This window comes from Penicillium cosmopolitanum, assembly GCF_028827165.1.
Source record: "Penicillium cosmopolitanum strain IBT 29677 chromosome Unknown utg000006l:49.0-5199605.0:1.0-5204138.0, whole genome shotgun sequence".
Taxonomy (NCBI): domain Eukaryota; kingdom Fungi; phylum Ascomycota; class Eurotiomycetes; order Eurotiales; family Aspergillaceae; genus Penicillium; species Penicillium cosmopolitanum.
Window position 1 is genome coordinate 3,367,736 of NW_026622676.1, and position 20,653 is coordinate 3,388,388.

The 20,653-nt window shown below is 49.1% G+C and overlaps 8 protein-coding genes across 8 annotated transcripts; 2 read left to right on the forward strand and 6 right to left on the reverse strand.

The window, feature by feature from the left end:
- Positions 1-558: 558 nt before the first annotated feature.
- On the reverse strand, positions 559-1,847 carry N7509_005774 (uncharacterized protein; the record flags this gene model as incomplete). The annotated part of the gene is made up of 2 exons (XM_056630411.1): positions 559-807; positions 909-1,847. The coding sequence occupies 2 exons, from the start codon at positions 1,845-1,847 to the stop codon at positions 559-561; spliced, it is 1,188 nt and encodes a 395-aa protein (XP_056489713.1).
- Positions 1,848-2,982: 1,135 nt separating this feature from the next.
- N7509_005775 (bifunctional ornithine acetyltransferase/N-acetylglutamate synthase) lies at positions 2,983-4,452 on the reverse strand (the record flags this gene model as incomplete). The annotated part of the gene is made up of 2 exons (XM_056630412.1): positions 2,983-3,904; positions 3,968-4,452. The coding sequence occupies 2 exons, from the start codon at positions 4,450-4,452 to the stop codon at positions 2,983-2,985; spliced, it is 1,407 nt and encodes a 468-aa protein (XP_056489714.1).
- Positions 4,453-6,555: 2,103 nt separating this feature from the next.
- On the forward strand, positions 6,556-8,263 carry N7509_005776 (origin recognition complex subunit 2; the record flags this gene model as incomplete). The annotated part of the gene is made up of 2 exons (XM_056630413.1): positions 6,556-6,750; positions 6,809-8,263. The coding sequence occupies 2 exons, from the start codon at positions 6,556-6,558 to the stop codon at positions 8,261-8,263; spliced, it is 1,650 nt and encodes a 549-aa protein (XP_056489715.1).
- Positions 8,264-8,470: 207 nt separating this feature from the next.
- Positions 8,471-9,066, reverse strand: N7509_005777 (uncharacterized protein; the record flags this gene model as incomplete). The annotated part of the gene is made up of 3 exons (XM_056630414.1): positions 8,471-8,623; positions 8,700-8,800; positions 8,838-9,066. 3 exons carry the CDS (start codon positions 9,064-9,066, stop codon positions 8,471-8,473), a joined length of 483 nt encoding a protein of 160 aa, XP_056489716.1.
- An 844-nt stretch (positions 9,067-9,910) lies between these two features.
- Positions 9,911-10,618, reverse strand: N7509_005778 (uncharacterized protein; the record flags this gene model as incomplete). The annotated part of the gene is made up of 1 exon (XM_056630415.1): positions 9,911-10,618. One exon carries the CDS (start codon positions 10,616-10,618, stop codon positions 9,911-9,913), a length of 708 nt encoding a protein of 235 aa, XP_056489717.1.
- Positions 10,619-11,757: 1,139 nt separating this feature from the next.
- Positions 11,758-11,937, forward strand: N7509_005779 (uncharacterized protein; the record flags this gene model as incomplete). Its single annotated transcript, XM_056630416.1, has 1 exon — positions 11,758-11,937. One exon carries the CDS (start codon positions 11,758-11,760, stop codon positions 11,935-11,937), a length of 180 nt encoding a protein of 59 aa, XP_056489718.1.
- Positions 11,938-12,221: 284 nt separating this feature from the next.
- N7509_005780 (dolichyl-phosphate beta-glucosyltransferase) lies at positions 12,222-13,670 on the reverse strand (the record flags this gene model as incomplete). The annotated part of the gene is made up of 3 exons (XM_056630417.1): positions 12,222-12,566; positions 12,641-13,420; positions 13,557-13,670. 3 exons carry the CDS (start codon positions 13,668-13,670, stop codon positions 12,222-12,224), a joined length of 1,239 nt encoding a protein of 412 aa, XP_056489719.1.
- Positions 13,671-15,973: 2,303 nt separating this feature from the next.
- On the reverse strand, positions 15,974-17,752 carry N7509_005781 (uncharacterized protein; the record flags this gene model as incomplete). Its single annotated transcript, XM_056630418.1, has 1 exon — positions 15,974-17,752. The coding sequence occupies one exon, from the start codon at positions 17,750-17,752 to the stop codon at positions 15,974-15,976; it is 1,779 nt and encodes a 592-aa protein (XP_056489720.1).
- Positions 17,753-20,653: the final 2,901 nt, after the last annotated feature.

Here is a 20,653-nt window from a genome sequence, read left to right on the forward strand (position 1 = left end):
ACAATGGCCCGGATCTTCGCTACTATGCGAGTAACATGAGAAATCTTGAACCACACGTGGGGCCGGGGTCAAAGGTTCCTGAGTTCATGCAAGGAGGTCAGCATAGGGTGTCTTAAGAGTTCGCAGGAGTCGACGATAGGGCAGAGACAGAATCAGTCAGCGAATGGCTAATATTGACACATCATATGCAAGGAATATCAATATCAACACTCGCAGGAAACATCAAACGATTTAATTGGAGTCTGGCTCAATGAGCCGAGGGCACGCACCCCAGGGGTTCTCTTTATGGGAAGTAAGAAATTAGGTGGGATTCAGAGAGAGAGAAAAGAGACAACATGTGGAAATGAGAATAGAAAGTGTGTATTGCATAATCTTGAGCATAACTCGTCAAATCATGAAGTATCTTCGCTGCTGTAAATAAATGGCGAAAGATGTATGCCAGATGGAAGGTGAATAAAAATAGAAAAAAGAAAAGTAGCCAGCAAAGGCATATCCAACAAGGCTGTCGATAAATCACAGAATCCAACTGGTAATGGAGTAAGGCCTGTGTCTGTACCCTTAGAAATTTCCATAACTCGATATTCCAAAGGCGGTGCCGAAATTCGTTGACTTCCTGAATTTGATTTCCGGCTCCTGCTCCCCCTTGGAAGGTAGCTCAGCGTCGCCTTCGTCTTCGTCGATTTTCCCAGAGTCTGACGCAGGAGACAGGATCCGCCTAGCCTGGTCTAGGAGCTTCTGGTCTAATTCACTTAGGAAACTATTATCGTGCTCCTCGTCGTTAATGAGACCCCAAGGGCCCCTGCAGGGCTGGATCTTCAGGTAGATCGGGGAAATAGGAGATCCCGTTCTCGGTGGGTTGCTGCACGGTCGTTGCCACGGGGGCGAGAGGGGCCTCTTCGTCGTCGCACGGGGGGCTCCTCCATCTTCTCGATGGGAGAAGGCTCCTTGGTAGACCGTTGGCTCACGTCGGCCTCGATGATCGCCATTGGAGTGTGGCCCGCATCCCGGACCAGATTTTCACCAGGTGGGCCCAGTTCTGACAGCTTCAACTTAAGACTGTTTCGGTGTTCCTGTTCTGACCTTGCAGCGGCTGAAGGGGCTGCCGAGGAGGTCTCCAGGGGCGACGGAGAGGGCGGGGTGATCACTCTAGCAACAACCCCAGGTGGCAGTGCGGTGGATTTGAGTATAATTCCATCGAGTCTGCTATCAAGCTTCTCGATCGGTACTGGTACACTGACGGCCACGCTTTCAGCGTCTGCCGCTCCCGCTTGGGGTGAAAGTGCCGCGTCTAGGGATGGAGGGATACTGCTGCTCCTTTCACTGATCGGCGACACGTGAGCAGGGTCTATAGCATCCTCATCACGGAAGACCCTTGTCGGTCGGCCACCTGGGCTTGAACCCTCCCATACTTGTGCTGAGTGTATGGTGGATTCATTAGATCCTAGATATGATGGCGATCCAAACGCCGGCTTTGCAGAATCTGGCGAAATTGGTTGGCCTTGTTGCACTTTCAGCAACGACTCTAGTTCTGTAATCTTTGTTCTCAAGAGTGTTCTTTCCTTCTGCCATAACCGACGTTCTTCAGCAAAGAGTTTCCTTTCCTCCTCAAAATGGGCTCGTTGACGGTCCAGCAGGGCTCGCGACTGATCAATATAGGATGAATCCAAAATTATTGGGGTCCTTTCGGGAACGCATGAGCTCAGTGTCTGGTAATTCTTCGTCTTGGCCGAGGGGGCAGTTCCTGAGACTGATTTGGTGCGGCGTATGGGTGTTGCGGTCGGCGAGAAGCGTACCTCCTTATAGACGCTTCCATGGCCATCGGGTAATTCCTTTGCGGAATGAATCATGATGAGGGTACGAGGAATGTATAAGCCTCAACTTGTGGACGGGAATTCGGTCTCTGAAATTCCCAACAGGCGGGAGATTGCGATATTGCCGAGGGGGTTAGGGACGGTGATTATAATTGTGGGCCCTCGGGGAATGGAGTCGAAGAACACTACTCGTAGTCGCAGCACCAGCTCAGAGGCCAACTCAACTAGCAGATGATTCTTGGACGAGCTCGGGAGCTTTAACTGTGCACGGCAATGGGTCTGGATCTATGTCAGGGGCGATCAAGTGCTCATCGCAGCTCGGTAAAGCTGCAGTGGATACGAATGGGAGGCGGTCAATGGCGGAGGAGTGCGTGGAGAACGGAGAAGGGCCGTCTTGTCCATCCACCCAAGGCACTAGTTCGGTTACGTGCGGGTTCCTGAATGAGTACTGAGTGATAACTAAGTGGCTCCAGGGCTCACGGTGTGTATGTGCACAGCTGGCAAACCACGCGTTCGTGGCCAACTGGCTGGAGTGGTGGGACAGTAAGGGGAGGTTGGGCAGCTTCAGGTTCGGCCTGTTGCTCAAAGAGTATTCCAGGGGCCGAGTTCAACCATGTAGTACATACTAGTACATGGTAGGGTACTAGTATTGGGACTTTGGGACGTGGACACAGAATTTGGCTTCATTAATGGAACAGAAGTTGACTGGTTCACATGAGGAGAAAGTTGAACTTGAACTTGAGCTTGAACGTTTTCATATGACTCGGGGGAGGGGGATGACGTCAAGGGGGCAGTGGATGTGACCCCGGATTCCCCCGCTTGCAAGAAAATGCCAGTGGAGGGGATGGGGAAGTGGAGGGGATGGGGAAGTGGAATGGACCTTAAATATTCAAGATTCCCCTAGTATTACTAAGTAGTAGTAGTACCTGCTAGGTACACTTGAATATCCGGTTTAATTTCAAGATTTAGTTGACCAATACTAGTAGTAGTGCTCCAAGATTGGAGGGATATATATCTGCTAGTACTACTACTACTACATACTACTAGCGTCACAGCATCAGGAACTCCAAAGTAATCTACTACTTTTATTCACCACGGTGACGGGTCTATTCACGCCACCTATAGATCGTGAAATTAATCAAACACTATACATACCTAGGTATCATCCACTTTAAGTGCGGTAGTCCCCGTTGATAGTCACATACTCGTGGCTGAAATCACAGAACCAATACACCGCATCCTCACCTCCACACCCAGCCTTGCCCTTCTCACCACCACCAAGATCGATCTCGATCTCCAAATCCTCGTTCTGCAGGATGGCACTAGCGCGCTCCTCATCGACAGTCTCAGGCTCGCCATTCACCAGCAACTTCAGGATCGGGCTGCCGTCAACAGGGCGGAAACTAACAGAGGTACGTTCGGGAACAACAACGCCATCACGAACACCCTGGGTGTAACCGATGGCGCACAGGATGCGGCCCCAGTTAGCATCACGGCCGTAGAGAGCAGTCTTGACCAAAGGAGAGCGGGCAATAGTGGAAGCGATCAGGCGAGCGGACTCGTAGTCAGAGGAGTTACGCACGCGGACAGTCACGAACTTAGTCGCGCCCTCGCCGTCGCGAACAACGAGCTGCGAGAGCTCCTGCGCAAAGTCGGTCAGGACGGTCTTCAGAGCCTGGTAGTCTTCGTGGGTCTCGGAAGCCGGAACGACGTTGCCGCCGGCGGCACCGTTGGCAAGTACAGCGATGGTGTCGTTGGTGCTGGTGTCGCCATCAATAGAGATGGAGTTGAAAGAGCGGGAGACGGCGTGCTTGAGGATGGATTGCAGAGCGGCGGGTTCGACGGCGGCATCGGTGCACAGAACGCCCAGTAGAGTGGCCATGTTGGGGTGGATCATGCCGGCGCCCTTGGTCATACCGGCGAGGCGGTAAGTCTGGCCAGGGGAAGAGGGCAGTGTGAATTCGCGAGAGAGGAGCTTAGGGAAGGTATCGGTTGTGCAGATGGCACGGGCAGTGGTCAGCCATGCCTCGTGCGAGGAAGCAAGGTTGTTGTGCGCGGTTGGAATGCGGTCGAGGATCTTGCTGATAGGCAGGCTGTTGGTAGATTCCATGAGCATATTATCTTGGTGAGTTGAATCTTTGGAAATAATCACTTACCGCTGTCCAATGACACCGGTGCTCATCACCAGAGAGCTATCCTTCTCGACTCCATTGCACTGGTCCACAGTACGGCCCATCTGGACCGCATCCTCTAGACCACCCTTTCCAGTCACGGCATTGGCGCAACCCGAGTTGATCACAACGGAACGAATGCCTTGGCCCTTGCGAGTGCGCAAGGTTTCCCTGCTAACCTGGACCGGCGCAGCCTGGAACTTGTTCGTAGTGAAGACGGCGGCGGCGGAGCACGGAGTCTCAGAAGCGATGAGAGCCAGATCGGGGAATCGAGTGTTGGAGGCCTTGACGCCGACGTGAGTACCGGAAACGAGGAAACCCTTGGGGTAGGAGCCGGAGGTGGGGATGTAGCGCTGCTTGGAGGGCGGAATGGCCATGTCCAGCGGTGCGGAGTAGGATCGGACCTGGCCCTTGAGCATGCGGGCAAAGGAGCTAACCGCCATTGTGGCGGATGGCGAGTTGGAAACCATGTGTTGGAGATGGATGAGACCAAGTCTGACTGTGGAAGACCTGGTGAGCACTGGCGAGCAGGTTCAAGGGAGAAGTGTAGCTCCGAACTGGTGAGTCAATGGGAAAGTTGAAGTTCCGCGATAAGAAAAAGCTCACCGATCTCGGGATTGATAGGCGCGGCGTGAGCCCACCGTGCGCAAGCAGCAGGGATTGTAACGACCAGTACTATTACTAGTAGAATAAAAGCTGAAATGCAAGCTGAAGATGTAATGAATTTTAGTTCTCTCTGCGGGATTTCTAGTGTTTGCTGATTTTCCAGTACTTCAATATTGGTGCACATGATCTGCACTGAACCAAGGTTGGTGCGCGATAAGTATGAGCCAACGGGAAGAAAACTTGAAAGTACTACTAGTAGTATTACTAGTACCTAGATTCGTCCTATTCAAGTTCATGTATAGATGTAATAGATATATCCATATGTTAATTTATCTCAATTAGTACTGAGCCCACTCGAATTAGCTTCATCACTCTATTTTCTTCGAGATTCTTTGAAGTCTTAGCCCGACTCGGACCTGTGTATATCCAAAGAGAGTCTCTCCCACTTTAAATACTACTAGTAGTAGTCGAGTTAAAAAGCGGTTGAGGCCAAGGAGCTCTGGGGCCGCTGAGACCTAGAAAAATTTAGTATAACGCATCTTCAAATACTACTGACTGAACTCTTCTAGAGTTCAATCAAACAAATAGATTCAAGAATGAAGTAAACCTGATTTCAAGTAGAACTGTAGGATTGAGCTTAATTCTCTTGGGCTCCCATATCAAAGAATTCTTGGCTGGAATTTTCATTCCCAAGAATTGAATTTACATGGCAGAATATGGCGTTTCTGCCTTCCAGCCGATCAAAAGTCACAGAAATGGCAAGGGAAACTTCCAAAGTGCGCTCGGTTGTGTTCAACTATGTAGGATGAGAAGGACGAAAAGAACACAAGATATTGTATACCACGCACCCGGTCTGCAAGGTCGACATTCCCCTGAATTTACAGTGGTTTGCCCTATTACAATAATGAACCGTATGATTTGCACGAGGAGATTAGAAACTCGGCTATACCCTACAAAGATGAGCCCCGGAAGCGAGTTGTCTGGTTTATTCCTGTCTCTGATCACCTGGAGATTTAAGAAGTATTGGATGGAAGTGTGTAATCGGACAGTCTGCAAGTATGAGTGATGATCACATTCGCCGCCTTCATGAGACTTTTGCACGCACTCAAGACTTGGTACTGCCGACTTGAGAGTGAGTTTGTGTCGAGGTGCCCTTCGGGAACTTATCAGCCTGAGATAATTTTAAGGATGCGGATCAATCCGAATTTGTTCAAGTTGCACTGTAGAATGAACCCCTTCAAATTTCCTAGTCCGATCTCCCGCAGCGCAGTATATACTAATATACCACAGGGTCGTGTCATCGCCCGGGATCATGGCAGCAATAAAGAGATAATATAAAATCAACCTAAGCTAGTGAAATTTAACGAGAATACTAAACAAAACGAGGAAGAGGGAGAGGGAGAGAGTGGTGTGGGCGAACTGAGAGATATCATCTAGCAAGCCACATAAAAATAAAATAAACGTGCAAGCACCTAAAACATTAATACTATGGATGTTTACAGGCCAACTAAATATAGCTGAGAGGCCCTGGTCTAAAATTGATTTTAACTTATAGGTAGATGTAAATGCCAAATGGCGCATCTGCCGTGCAATTATACAAGTAGTAGACTGTAGTCTATACTCGTAGACGCGCGCTTGCCCGAGCCGAACTTTGACGGAGCCCCAATTTGAAATTGCCAAACCCCCAAAAAACCCACTCGCAGTCAACCTCCACTTCAACTTTCTTCTTCTTTCGATTTCTCGCGTTCGCGTTCGCATTTACATTCATTGACTCGAAGAGAACTACCCTCTGCATGACACTCTGAAACAACCCCTCGATCAACTTGAACCTCTCTCCTGTCAAGCCCCCTTCCCCTTGCGTCGCGTCCCTGTATACAATACATTCCTCGGATCTGATGGTACTAGTAAGTTGATTCCCTTCCCCTTTTGCTTCTTCGTTCTCGACCCTTCCCCTAACATTGCCCGTCATGAAGCGCAAGCTGTCAGATTCCGGCCTGGAAAATGAGCATCCGGCCGTCTCAACCCCGAAGAGACCCCGCGTACAGCCCAAAGGCGTCCTAAAAAACGGCCACGCGCCGAACCATCCACCTGCCGCCGACGATGCTACCTACGAACTCCCTTCCGCCCCAAATGGCCAATCAACTCCCAAAAAGGCCAATGGGGTCACCGCAACCCCGTTGAAGGAATCTGGATTGAAGACCCCAACTCATAGATCGAAAGCACGAAACCTGTTCGCGACCCCGACGAAAACCCAAGTCCGCGACCGCCGCGGCGACCCCGTCCCGCCTGAAGAATGCAGATCGATCGGCGAAGAAGAAGAGTGCCCGTGTCTTGTTCGAACAAAATGAAGATCGCGAATGGGATGGATCCGAACAGTTGGCCGCGGAGATCCTTCAGGACGATGACCCCCAAGTCGACAAGGCTGGCGACACGGTGATGGAGACCGTGGAGGAGGGCGAGGCTACAAAGCCGGCAGGGAATGACCCAAAGCCAGCGAAGCGTCGCGCTGGTAGGCCAAAGGGTGCAGCGAACAAGCGTTCACCTACACCAGAGGGCGAGTTACCCGCACATGAACGATATTTCTTTCAGAATCGCGCGGGAACGGCCAAGACATCCAACAAGAACTTGAATAAGGTCTCGTTGTTGACACACGAGGAGTACTTTGAGAAATTGGGACAGTATGTTGATCCTTGCAAGGATGAAAAGGAGTATCTGCTATCACTACATCACCGATCATTCCCGCAGTGGTTTTTTGAATTCGAGGAAGGGTTCAATATCTGCTTATTTGGATATGGCTCGAAGCGAAGACTTGTACAACAGTTTGCAGATTGGATATATAGTCGGTCCATGTCCGCATCCGCGAACCCTCCAGCCATCATCATCGTCAATGGTTATGCGCCCGGTATCACCATTCGTTCGATCTTCGCGACCATTGCCTCGGCGATCCTTGGTGATGAATTGCCCTCGAAGCTAGGCTCACAACCAACCGAAGTGCTCGAACTTTTACAATCAGCACTCAAGTCTCGCCCGGAGCACCACCCAATTACTGTTCTGATTAACTCTGTTGATGCCCCGTCTCTCCGTCGTGCTGCCAATCAAGCACTTCTCGGTCGACTCGCTGCAACGCCGAGAATTCGCCTTCTCCTCACAGCTGATACCCCCAACTTCCCTGTGATGTGGGATATCAGTCTACGAGATCAATTCAACTTGGTATTCCACGATAGCACGACATTCTTTCCCTTTGCCGTCGAATCGGATATCGTGGAAGAGGTCCACGAACTTCTAGGCCGGAAGGGCCGTCGTGTTGGCGGAAAGGAAGGTGTAGGCTTCGTGTTGAAGAGTCTTCCCGAAAATGCCCGGAACCTGTACCGTCTCTTGTTGACAGAAGTAATAACCGTGATGGACGATGGCCACCAATCCGACGACGAAGCCGCTGAGGGTGGCGCTGGCGACAAAACTGGCGAGAATAACGGCATCGAGTTCCGCTTATTGTACCAAAAGGCCACGGAGGAATTTATTGCATCTTCCGAGATGATGTTCCGCACCCTGTTGAAGGAATTCCACGATCATCAAATGATCACCTCGCGCATGGATCCCAGCGGCATGGAAATCCTCGGCGTGCCTCTATCCCGCGATGAAATGGAGGGCGTCCTGGAGGATCTGGTGTTGGGATAATATAATACTACTTCTATCTCTAGCGAGACTCGGTGTGAAACAGAACTCATGATACCCCTGTACGAAATACTATCAACCAATTTGCATTGGCAGTGCATTTAAGCACCGATGAAAGGAGTCTCAATGTCATTGACCCAAGACCTCTCTAGTAAACTCTATATACAAGGAATAGCCTAGCTGAACTCTTTTCTTCTCATCTCACGCATCTCAGAAGTGCGCAAATGCCGCCAGCGCCATCGTTACGCCGAAACTCATCTTGAATGGACGGTGCTCGGACATGGCCTGGCGCAGATTAACGTTCTTCACATACTTCTGCAATCGATCGAGAGGAAGGATATTGTAGCCCTTGGATGCAGCGTACTATTTCGATTGATTAGCATCGACCAGTCAGTTCCCCAGAGGGAAAGTGTGTGTGCTGTGTGTGGGAATAGCATACCTCAACAAGAACAACCCCCATACCCAAAAGTACAACCAAAGCCTTCGAAAACGCCCTCAATCCCACCCCAGCAACAAGTCCCAACACACTACCCAGACTAACTTGACGCATATTCTCCTTCGTCAAGAACCCCCCCACGCTCCTGGGTCAGACCCGTCGTCCGTCCCTTTTTCTGTAGGAGAGATTCCTCCGGCTTAACCGCCCAAGGTGTGTCGGCATTGCTCTGCGAGAAGGGCGCGTTATATTGGCATTGCATTGGGGCGACGTGGAAGGGTGAGAAGGGGTGCAGGGTTGCGGCGGAGATGCCGAGGCCTACACCCAGGCCGAGGCGGAGAATTGAAGGAGTTGAGAAGAGTTGGAATGCCATTTTGTGTGATGTGATGCTGTGCAATCGATTGGGGTTGGAGTTGTGTCGGACTTGTAAGATATTTGGAGATGGGAATATACTATGAACAAGGAAAAGAGCTTCAGATGCCGAGCTGGGGAAGCTGTTTGGTGAATTGGATGCCGTATGATGTCATGGGTGGTCACCTGGCATGAAGGGGTCTTCTGATTGGTTGGATCTATACATTCAGTTTGTTTTGAACTTGGATTCATCCGAATTGAAATTATTTTGTATAGATACTAATAGTATTCTAGGGGAACTTTATTGAAGGAACTTTAGAGGCCAGATTATAGCCGACATGCAGTAGTACTACTACTCATTTCTGTAGAATGAATGAATGCGAGCCAACACTGTATAGTATGTAGTGTTCTGTATACCTAAAATCTGAAAAAAACATATATCGCTTTCTTTAGAACAGTACCTAGCCAAACATTTCGTTTAGATCCATGCACTAGTATATTTTTGGCTCATTCATCTGGGTTTACCAAACTTGAACTTGAAGGCTCTAGTATGAAGAACCAACACTCAGATGTCACACTGCAGATGCAAAGGCCTCTACTAAACTATAGAAGTCCCAAAACCCATCCAATTCTCACAACTCAATAGCCGTTCCCACGCCTCCCTCATGCTCTTTCTTTGCGATGATCAAAACACACTTGCAGTAAACCCTTCAAATCCACCAATCGCAACCCAATTACCAACTCATGGATGCAATCGACCAATGCTCATTGTGCACTAATCAGTGCAGAAGAGTCATAATCTGCAAGACCACGCCACTTCGCATCCCGTGAAGAAGAGGAATACTTCACCGACCGCCGACCTTCCCCTAAATCACGTCGTTTCGGCGAGCTGCTTCGCCAAACAATCTGCTGCGCCTCTTTAAGGAGATGATGGTCACCATCCGGTACTGGAGAGAAAGCGATATCCTTGCATAATGACGCAAATCGAGTCGCGAGCTCGAGAACACCTTGAGTAGCTGCTTTGGTGCCCCGGCCAATGTGGAGGGGTAATAGAATCGCGGATCAAGATAGAACAGAACACTTTCCCAGCGTGGGAGTTTCTCCGCGAGAAGTTTACCAGCGTGTTCATATTCTTTCATTGTACGCTTGGGTACGTCTGCTTCGGCGTGAACGAAGAAGAAGACTTCAAATCCGACGCTGCGAACTTGATCCCGGGCGGTACTGCTCAGGGTATCGAGGAACTGACCTATTCGATCGAGGTCGAATGAATTGCGGAAGAATAATGTGTGCTTTGAATAGAGGAAGTCTTCGGCCTCGTCGTGGATTTGGTGATTCAGGCCTAGTAGTTTGCGTGCTGTGCCGTCGTTTCCTTCCCAGCTTGGACATATTGACATTGCTCTATATCTGCCTCGTGTGGTGAAGACATTGCCTCGATTTTGAACGACGATCATTGGTATATCCGTGTAATCGTTTGGAGAAACGAGTGCTTCTTCGTAGATTTTGAGACGGAGCTCTGGTGGTAGATGTAAGAATGATGTTCTCATAGAGAGATTTCTGGTTCGTTTTTGTTCCATTTCGATTGGAATGAATAGTAGATCTTGCTACGGTAAGAAAGAGCAGCCTTGTTGCCACTAAATTGGAAAGATCTCAGCCCGAGAGTATAGTATCTTCTCCAGTCGAGGAGCGTCGAGGGCGTTTTTGGAGCTGGTACCTAGGTAGGTGGAGCCAGAAGTAATCGAGCAAGGCAGAACAGCTTCTCTTTTCAAGACCCTTGTCGATATGTTCCCGGATCTGTGTGATGCAGATCCAAAAGAGATTAAAATCTGCGGATATGTCGATTGAGCTTAAGCCCTTTATTCGTTGGGTTTTGGTATCGACGCCTGACAGGGGAAATTTTCTTGTGCAGAGATGAATATCCCGATAGCGATGTTTATAAGAGTGTAACGATCTCCTCACACAGAACTCAGGGTGCTCTCAAAACCCGATACTATCGCATTAGATGATCCACTTATCTATCCGGCAAGCCGACGGTAACTTCCCATAAAATCGTGGGCTGACATTGCGCCCGGGGCCAAGACACTAGAACTGTCAAAAATACAAAGAAATACCGGTCTGGTAGCAAAAGCATCTGGTCGGTCAACCCCTTCCACCATAAGGACAATCCCACGGTGGCAACTACCGTTCGTCAGAGCACTGTGTTTTATCATGCGTGATCGCGTTTGAGGGAATCGGCAATGGGAGGTTCGATGCATTCGTCGCAGTGAGGCAGTACTCAAAGGGTAAGCGTACATACGGAGATTTATTCCCAGGATGTCAACGAACCGCGTTGTACTAAGACTGCCTCGATCCTCCTGACAAGGATGATCGGTCCCGGATCGAGGTAGATAGGGCGAAATGGAGGGTTGAACAGCAATCGGGGTAGAAAGACCCGGTTGTTTGGATTGATGGATAAACTTGCATCTCACCCACTTCCAACATGCCAGGGTATAGAGAATCGGCACATGGCAAATATTCTTCAGGGTATCTAATGCATACTAAACCATTCAGCAGGCGGCCTGAACCCTCGAGCGATGATCTATTTACATACATGATGTCGTAGTATTACGACTAGGTATGCGGGTTAGGGTTACACAGTTTCGTCATCGCGACTAATATGAGAGAAGACCGAACAGTTGAAGAAGTTCTGTAGGGCATGATCTCAGAATATCTCAATATGGAGCTCATTCTACATGGCAAGGCTCCTTTGATCGGAGGAATCGAGGAAGAACAGGCGATCATCGGCATCTGGGCTGATCCTGGTGGTTCCACCCCTGCAATGATTTCCCGAGCCAAGCCCGGCTCTTTGCCGGGCCAAAAGGACTTATTTAAGAAATTAAGATACCCAAGTCAATGAAAAATAAATGCCATACGATATATTGTAGAAAGCTCCTTCGGAAGAATACCCATATGGTATTGATATGTACATTTGTGTCTAGACAAGCAACTGACGCACCCAACCAGGTGGGTATACACGATCACAAGGACCTAGATGATATTGTCCTTGAAACCACACAATGGGCCAAGAAAGCCCTATTTGTAAATGAGACCGGAACGCCCCTCCCCAAAAAAAACTCACAAACTTGCCATGGCGACATGATGCCGCAGGTAGACTGGGCAGCACGGCTCGATGTTTCAGGTTCACTTCTGTCTATACACGCCAAGCGACCAAGCAGCTCGTAAGACAGCCAAGCCCCAAGCCATACCAATACTGTCATAGATGACATTCAGCTTGCTGCCCATAACTTCCCTCCACCCAACTGGCACCTCGGCCACGGGGATGTGAGCGAATTCAGCTAGCATGAGCATTTCAACATCGAAGATCCAGCCTTCGGAATGCATGTATGGCACGATATAAGGTAGCGCAGTGCGGGAGAAGAGTTTGAATCCGCACTGCGTATCTTTAACAGTAGCGGTCTTGGGCGGAGTCATAAGCCACAGAATCAAGTGGAACGAATGCATGAGGAAATTGCGCAACTTGGATCGCTGTACCGAAGTTTGTTAGTATTTTAGAACTCCATCCATACTCAGCTCTTGTGAGCTCATTTCTTTCCACTCACCTTGACAACAGCCTCGCTGCCCACCATATGCGCTCGCGACCCAACAGCTACACCCCGACCCTCCGAGTCCTCAATTTCCTGACAAGCAGTAACAAGTTTTCCAAGATCACCAAATTTGCTCGCCCCATCCGCATCGGCAAAGACCACATAACGGCCCCGAGCATGGCGCATACCATGCGTCACAGCGCCACCCTTTCCACGATTGTGAGTCAAGTTCACGACACGGATAGTACCGGGCGGGATATGCACGCCCTCGTGAACCTGAGGCGTCCAGGGCCCCGCTGTTCCTTTCGGATGTAGGGAGAGCTGGTGGTCTTTTGCAAATCGAAAAGCCACCTCTTCGGTCCGATCAGTCGAGCCATCCGAGACAATGAGAATCTCCCATCCTCGGTCCGATCCTGAATCCGTAGTGTGGCCGTTCACCACGTCTGTGTTCGGCTTGCGCTGTCGCATCGACCGGGTTTTCACTGCTGAGGCCTCATCATTGCTTAATGTGCCGTACATATGTTCCAGATAATCAACCGCTTCTTCCAGCATGCCCGAGAGTCGATCCTCCTCATTGTAGGCGGGCACTACGACCGACATGAATAGCTCAGCCGGTTGGATGGAAGTATGCTTTTCATTGGGGCGAGCTTGCTTTTTGGATTCGAGCGCGTCGTACCAGCATGGGAGCTGTTCGGGGGTTGTAATGGTTCCGTCTTTCGATAGAGTCCTATACTTCTTTTCTTCGGGATAGGGTTTCCGCGGGACCGGCGCGACAAATGAGAGGAAGAGGTAGAACTAAAAGACAGGAGATTGAGAGTCAGAGATTGTTGGGTCATGTGGGCGAGGCTTCAATGGCAGGTAATACGGCCAGCCCTCCGTTTGCGCAGGTCGCAATTAGGAAACCGGCGGGGAGGAGAGAGGAGCTACTCACCAGAACAAACACGCCGAGGGAAGTTGCGAGGAGAGAACCGAGCAAGATATAAACTGGAACTTCAGCTACTGTGCTCACGCATTGGCGGCAGATATCGCTCCATGAATCCGCCATGGTGGAGGCTGGCGAGTTGGTAGTCGGAGATAGGCGACAAGCAACGGGGAGAAATGCGAGCCAGGAGACGCGAGGGATACCCTGGAATTGGAGAAAGCGATCACTTGGCCATGCGATGGGGAATTTCAGGAAGGTCAACGCATACGAAAAGAAAACAGTCGAGGTGGGGGGGAGGGCCTCGGAGGCTAGAGAGAACTTGGAAATGAAGAGGAGATGTTGTCGCAAGTCGCCAGCTTGGCCTTTCGGGCAACGCGCAAGCTGGCCGCGCCGCAAATAAACTCCGCTGCGGGGAATGTCACCACAATCTGCAGGGCTGCCTGTATAATTTTATTTTATTCACAGTTAATGTTTCCAATTGAATGATGTTTTCTTGAAATAATTCGTCTTTACTTAGATTGGCATGTTTTGCACAAATTTGGGCGAGCTAGTGCAGTTATCCAGGTAAGCTCGATGGTAGTACTTATAGTCATACTTTAGCATAGCCTCATTTTCGGTGAATATCTATGTCACCGGGAAATTATTTTGATTCGCGTCTATGGCAGTGAGACTATCGGCTCAGGCCTTAAATGAAGTAAACTAAAATTCGAAAAATAGAATAGGCCGCGAGGCGATCAAATGTAAAATCTGTCTCGTTTCAAGACAGGTGTGTATAACAGACAATTCGGCAAATCGTTCTACTACTAATACAAGGCGAAATCCTCATCAAAGGCTCGACCTTGTAAATACAAACCTTGGAGCCCGGCACATTTATACCCATGCGTTACCTTAAAGAACTGGGTAAATAATGGAACTGAGCACATAACTTTCTCCAGGGCACTCACTTTACCTCCGCGTTCTATTTCCACAGTGATAAAAACCATGTTGGTGAGGACAGCTGCCCAGGTGAACTTTATACATATGGAACTTGAAGGCTATTACCGTTCGATATACTTATTGTTTGCTGATCTGGTAAAGTATGATATCCATGATTGATGGAGACAACGTTTCAGATTTCAAACTCGAGTACCAAGATTCTGTTTTGAGGCAAACAAATATTCCAAAAGGTGCTGATGGGTATTCGAGCTTTAAGCTGCAATCGGGATGAGTTGCAAGGGCTGACAGGATCGGTCTATACTTACGGTCTTACTTTTCAAAACAAGGGGGTGGGAGTGCAAAGTGTGCAGGTGGACCAGCCGGATGGTTCCCTCACATACCTCGATGGTTTCCGCACTTCTAAAGAGTGGTATACTCTTTCTTGAATGTGGAGATCTTTCGTGGTTAGACGGTATACAAAGTTGGATATCTCAAATGCAATGGCCAAAATAGCTTAAACAAGGGCAAAAGGCAAAACAGAAATTAATCAATCAAAACCAACCCAAAACAAAACAAAACAATCGCTTCGAGTGCAAGCCATTCTATCACTAACTTTGTCATATATCTTGCTAGCTTTCTTGATTGTCAGTATGCTCCCTCATTTCACATCCATTGAGGGGCATCGTTACCTGTTCGCAGTCCCCTCACCAGCCCAATCTTGATACCTGCACCTCCAAGACGAGCACCTCCAAGGCAATGGCAGTGGTAAGAGGTCCAAGCGATCAGGTAGACCGTTCTGGAAGTCCGATTGTCCAAATTGAAGTTCTGAACAAATCTAAGGCCGGCTCCATGGGCTTAAAGTTCCTGGGTATCCAAGTAGGCATCATACCTGAAGTGGGACTGCAAAGGAGGCCGGCCGGCCTTGACTTGCGTGGGACCTCACGAAGTTTGCAGCAATCATCCGGAGAGAGAAAAGTTCTGGTTCGGAGACGTGTAATTCCTGGAGCTGGGGATCCATCCGTGTGGTCATAGACTCTGTTTGTCTGATCTGTCGAGTAGTCGGCTGACTGATCCATTGAAAGAGTCCGTGTATATAAGGAAATATCACAAAAGAAAGGTCCGCGGTCCTATGATGTTGCCAGAGTTGCTGAGTCTAAGAAGCCCATCTAGGCGAATGAAAGTCCTCCAGCAGCTATTCCCCACCGAGGAACAGCATTCGCTGTCCCGTTGCTCTTTCGGAGAAAACACCTGTTGCATCCGAGTCTTTTTTCTTTTTCTTTTTCTTTTCTTTTCCCCCTTCACGCTCCCCCCATTTCAAAATCCATACCAGAGGATTTGTCAGCTGTTTCCTGGGGAAACTTTCTAGTCTCCCTTTGTGGAGGGCTGCTGTCGAGTCCGCCACACGTTTCCGCAAATGGCGCATATCCCTTTGTGAGTGGCGTGGCTTCAAAAACGTCTGGCCTAAAACGGTCATACGTGATCCAACGATTAAACTATATGGTCAAGATTTGTCAGCTCATTGTTGTTCTTTTACCGTCAAATAGTGAGCATAGAGAATTGCGACAAACCGTTGATAGTCGGACACCTAGCCAAAGACATCGATGCTGTCTCACGAATTCCAGCAGCTGTGGTTCAACGAAAGATCTGTCATGCTCTAAAGGTCCTCCTTCAAAAAATCCCTCAGAATAATATAATTCACTCCACACCTGACCGCGGATTAAGAAATCCTCAGGCAGGTGATCTGGAATCTCTGGCTCCAACCTTTCATCCTGTTTCTCACTGCCTTTCTCAGTCGTACTTTCCCTCTCTATCCTAATACTATTTCGTCTCCTTATGTTCTCGTTTTCCCTAGAAAATCTGGGATGGGATGGTCCTTCAATCATTTCAAAATTTGTCTCCAGACGGAGTAGTATGTTCAGAAATCTGATGATTTTTAACCATGGAATCATTGGTTCAAGCTTTTCCATCGCAAGTGGATGGATGGCTAAAGACCAAACAAACGATAAGCCAGTGTGAATGCCTGCGTAGGAATTGGGGTCTCCTAAATGATCCAGAAAGACAGCCATGGAATGGAAAGTGAGAGCACTTCCATTGAAAGCAACTGGAGAGGATATCTTAGACGTGATTTCGACCGGGTTGGGTATCAATTCGGAGCTAGCGTCGTCAAAAGACGCGGGAGTGGTCCATCGAAGCGCCAATTGATATGCTTCCTCGGCTGTGGCCTGAGTCTTCTGCTGTGGGAATTCTAACGCTAGGTCATTCTCCGGTTCGCCATATTGAAAAACCGCCGCAAAGTTACTGGACATCACGAAGGCGCCTCCCTGTCCCTGTGTATCAAGCTGAGGGATCTCTTTTCGCAGAAGAGACAGATAGTTGTTTGCGAGGACTGTGAATTCTGCAGAAGCGTTTTTATGGAATAGAACGCCGTGTGTAGCGATTAGGGCCGCAGGCATTGATTCTTGTCGTTGTTGCTCGCGGGTGGAATTGAAGAGAAGCGCGATACTTTCACGAGCATTGTGAAATGGGCGACGACAGAGCAAAGCCTTGGTGTAGTAGAAAAGCTGCGCCAGAGCATCAGGACGAGCAAGCACTGCAAGATGATGCTGAACGCGCCCAACATCATGACTTAGGTCTGCTTCTTGATTGTACCAATATTGTGAAACTGTTGCCCAGACCTCCCGATCCCTCATGTCCGATTCTTCAATAGCCATACGATACCGTGCCAAGTCCCCTAGGCATTCAATCCACGTCTCCCTGAAATATGGGATGTTCTCCAATAACAAGGTGACCATGCTATAGGCGATGTATATGAAATGCAGCATGTATTCCAAAGACCCGGGGAGCTTATGTCGTAGTAATTCGAGTAGAGAATGGATTCCATATCGCCACATGCGAGCTGGCATTGAGTATTTTTCGGCGAGCTCCGTAAGCTCACTTTTAGCGACAGGATGTTGCGAGGAGAGAAAAAAGTCGTGATGCTCATGAAGTAACGTGCTATGTATAGAGATCAGAGCCTGCCATTGAACCGGCGTCAGATCCTCCTTTGACTCAGATTGCTCCTTGTCTAATTTGATGCACTTTTCTTCGACCATTGCAAGGCCTCTATAGATGCCCCGCACCTCAGGGACCAATTGCTCATGGGTGATTGGGTTAGTCTTCAATTGTTTCACCATGTCATAATGCGTCTCACCCTTCGGTTGACTGTCCTTAAATTGATTCGGCACAGGAAATCCATACCCCAAAGAATGCCTTTTGTCTTCCACTAGTGGTAGAAACTCATTTATGACCATGTTGACATCACCATCCGGCCTCCCATTCGGGTTCGGTAACACCACTGGGCTCGAATGGATTCTCTTCAATTCTATCCGGGGGCTTCCCTGACTGTATGAATAATTTGGATCCCCTGATATTGAGAATCCTGCTGATTCTTCATAGTGAACTAGCTGACTTGACGGTGTTCGCCGACCCCGCGGCGTTTGAGAATGATGTTTGCGGCGCAGTCTGTCCGTGCGCGCAACACTTGTGCGAGGCGATGATGGTTTGGTCACTCGCCCACCACGACTGCTGATAGTATCAAGAGTACCCTCGTCAAGATTCCCCGATTGTGGCCGGCCACTGGGGAAATTGGGGTTTGTCGATGCATGCACGGGATTGGCCATTGACAACTCCGAGATGTAATCACTAGGAAGGACACGACTGCCAGTGATCGGTCGCCTAAAATAGTATGTGAGAAGTGGAGAGGAGGAGGGGGCAAGGTTCAGTCATCGAACCAACTTACCCTGGCCCTGACGAATTGTAATAAAATGTCGCCTTTGCAGCTTTCAACCAAGTTTGACCCAATCGGGGCTCGTTTTTCATGCAACCTGACTGCTGTAAGGAGGGCGGTCGTGCCATAGTCACAGCAGTACTTTATTGGCTGGGCATGATCTGGAATTTTGTGGTTGAGCATTAGCTAATAAACTCCTTCTCTATGATCGTATTTTTGTGGCTTTCAAAAAAAAAAGGTCTAGAAAGGGGGGGCATAATGCGAGAGTTTAGAGGGGGGGTGGCGAAGTGAATCTGGGCGCGATCGATTGCGCATGTGGGGAAGACCAACTTGTGAAAACATGAAATGGCAGCAAATGGGGACTTGGAAAGGTGAGAAGTACTGACGTTCAAGTTCACTGGCAAACTACTACTTAAGCATCCGGGGAATCCGGAGGTTTCTTCGACTAGTGCCCAGGTGGGAACTGGACTATCCTCGGGACTGGGCCCAAGGGGTTTATATCGAGTTTGTTTCAAGTGATTATCTGCCGTTCAAAATATGTACTCGCACTTGACTGGTTCCAAGGCACCGAGTTGGCTGCGCGCCTCCTTAGCTCGTAGCGTAGCAAAAAAGCAAAGTGTGGAGGCCACTAAAATGGGCCCGCGCAAGGATCACTCTTGAATCGAATCGCGTGTCGTGTTGTTAGCGGTTGCCTGCAGCCCAGAATTCACCTAGGCGACTGCAGCTTCTGGCTCATATCATGCGCCAACCCGCTGATCCTAGTCGATAACTAAACACTACATTACTAGTACCCGATTTATTCCATTTGATGATAAACATGATAGACCATTCTTCAACCTCATTTTTGCTCCCATCGCAATCGCCCTTGCCCAGGGTTATAATTTCTTTTTGGAGATGGTTGTTATGATGGTGGTTGCTGATGAATTCTATGCTAACCTGTTCGCATACCCCATGAGGGCTGCCCAAGGGGCTGGGAAGAGGCGAACTGAAACAAATGGAGTCGCACTTCCCAAGGCTGGAGTGCTACAGGCAACCAATTCTTTCACGACTGATCGGTCTTTCTTCTGGTTAGATTTGGACCTGAAGATATGCCCTATTTTACGCCTTACTCTCGATGCATACAGCATGATTGATCTCAAGGCGCGGTGCATATGCGTGGAAGCATTCGGGGAACCAAGTTGCTGGGGAAGCCCCAGCTATGTATACCTACATCGCATCTGCAGTGGGCAGCATTTCCAGGGTTAAACCAGCCATCAACTTTCAGTGGCCAAACTTCATCTCCAATCTCCCCGAGCGTCTGTCAGAGCCTCTAGAATTTGAGGTATTCCGTCAGTACTCCGTACGCCCTTGCGTTCTAATGATCTCCGATCAGTCACCGCTTCGCGCTTAATCCCGTTGGGAGCAGAGGCAAGTCTTCACCGACTTTCAATGGAACGTTTTCCCACTGCACTGACCACAAGACTGGGCCCCAAAGCACTGGAAGTCCACCGAAACCAAGGTAATCAGGCTGCGACTCGGGCGTTGCTCCTCTTTCTCCGGGCCCCTTCCCCCTCATGAAGGATAATGAGCGTCTTCAATTCCCGCATTTGATTTAATACCTCAATTTCGGGCTCTGAAATAGAGACCCAAAGTTCATCAGGCCCCATTTTTGGGGCTAGGATGCCCTAACCATTCCCTCGGTCAACTCCAAGTCATCTAACCATAGATGGTCTGATCATCGTATCCGGCGCCCAAGGGTTTCTCCAACGATGTCATTATTTGGGGTCCAATATACTGTCTGATGATCGCGTCTTATGAGCGTATCGAACCCCAATATTGTGAGAACACATGGCTTTCAAAGATGCCGAATGCGAGTGCTCATGAACACGTCGGCATGCTATTATTATGCCCTGGCTTTGAGTATCTTCGACTACGCCTCGGGGTACCTAAATCAATTTGCAGTCCCTCCGCAAAATTACACATGCTGATTCGCACTTCTGCACGGGGCTTATTGTAAGTCCGGTCAAATCATGCTTTTCGCTCGTAATTCTTCGAGTTCTGAGCCTGCCATAACAAGCTAGCTCTATGTCGGAAAGGCTACAGCTCCCTCTTTCCATGCGTCAGCCTGCGATGAGACGCCGGCAATACTTCCCATCCTGTCCTGGTGACCTCTTGGCCGGGATTTTATTGCATTACAATCGTCGTCTCGGCTAAGGTTCAATGGGGGGGTCGCCTCGGCGCCCCAGAATCACGAAATTAGCTCGTTGATGTATAATAGCACGTAAATTGGACCGGGGATATCAATTATATTTACCATACCGGAATAGCTAGCTTGTAGTAGAAATCTCCAGTCAAGAAACCTCAATTATAGAACTTCCTGTCTATGGTTATGCATCATGCGACAGGGGTAGATTTACTTCTAGACGCTATGGCGCAGCTTGCTTCC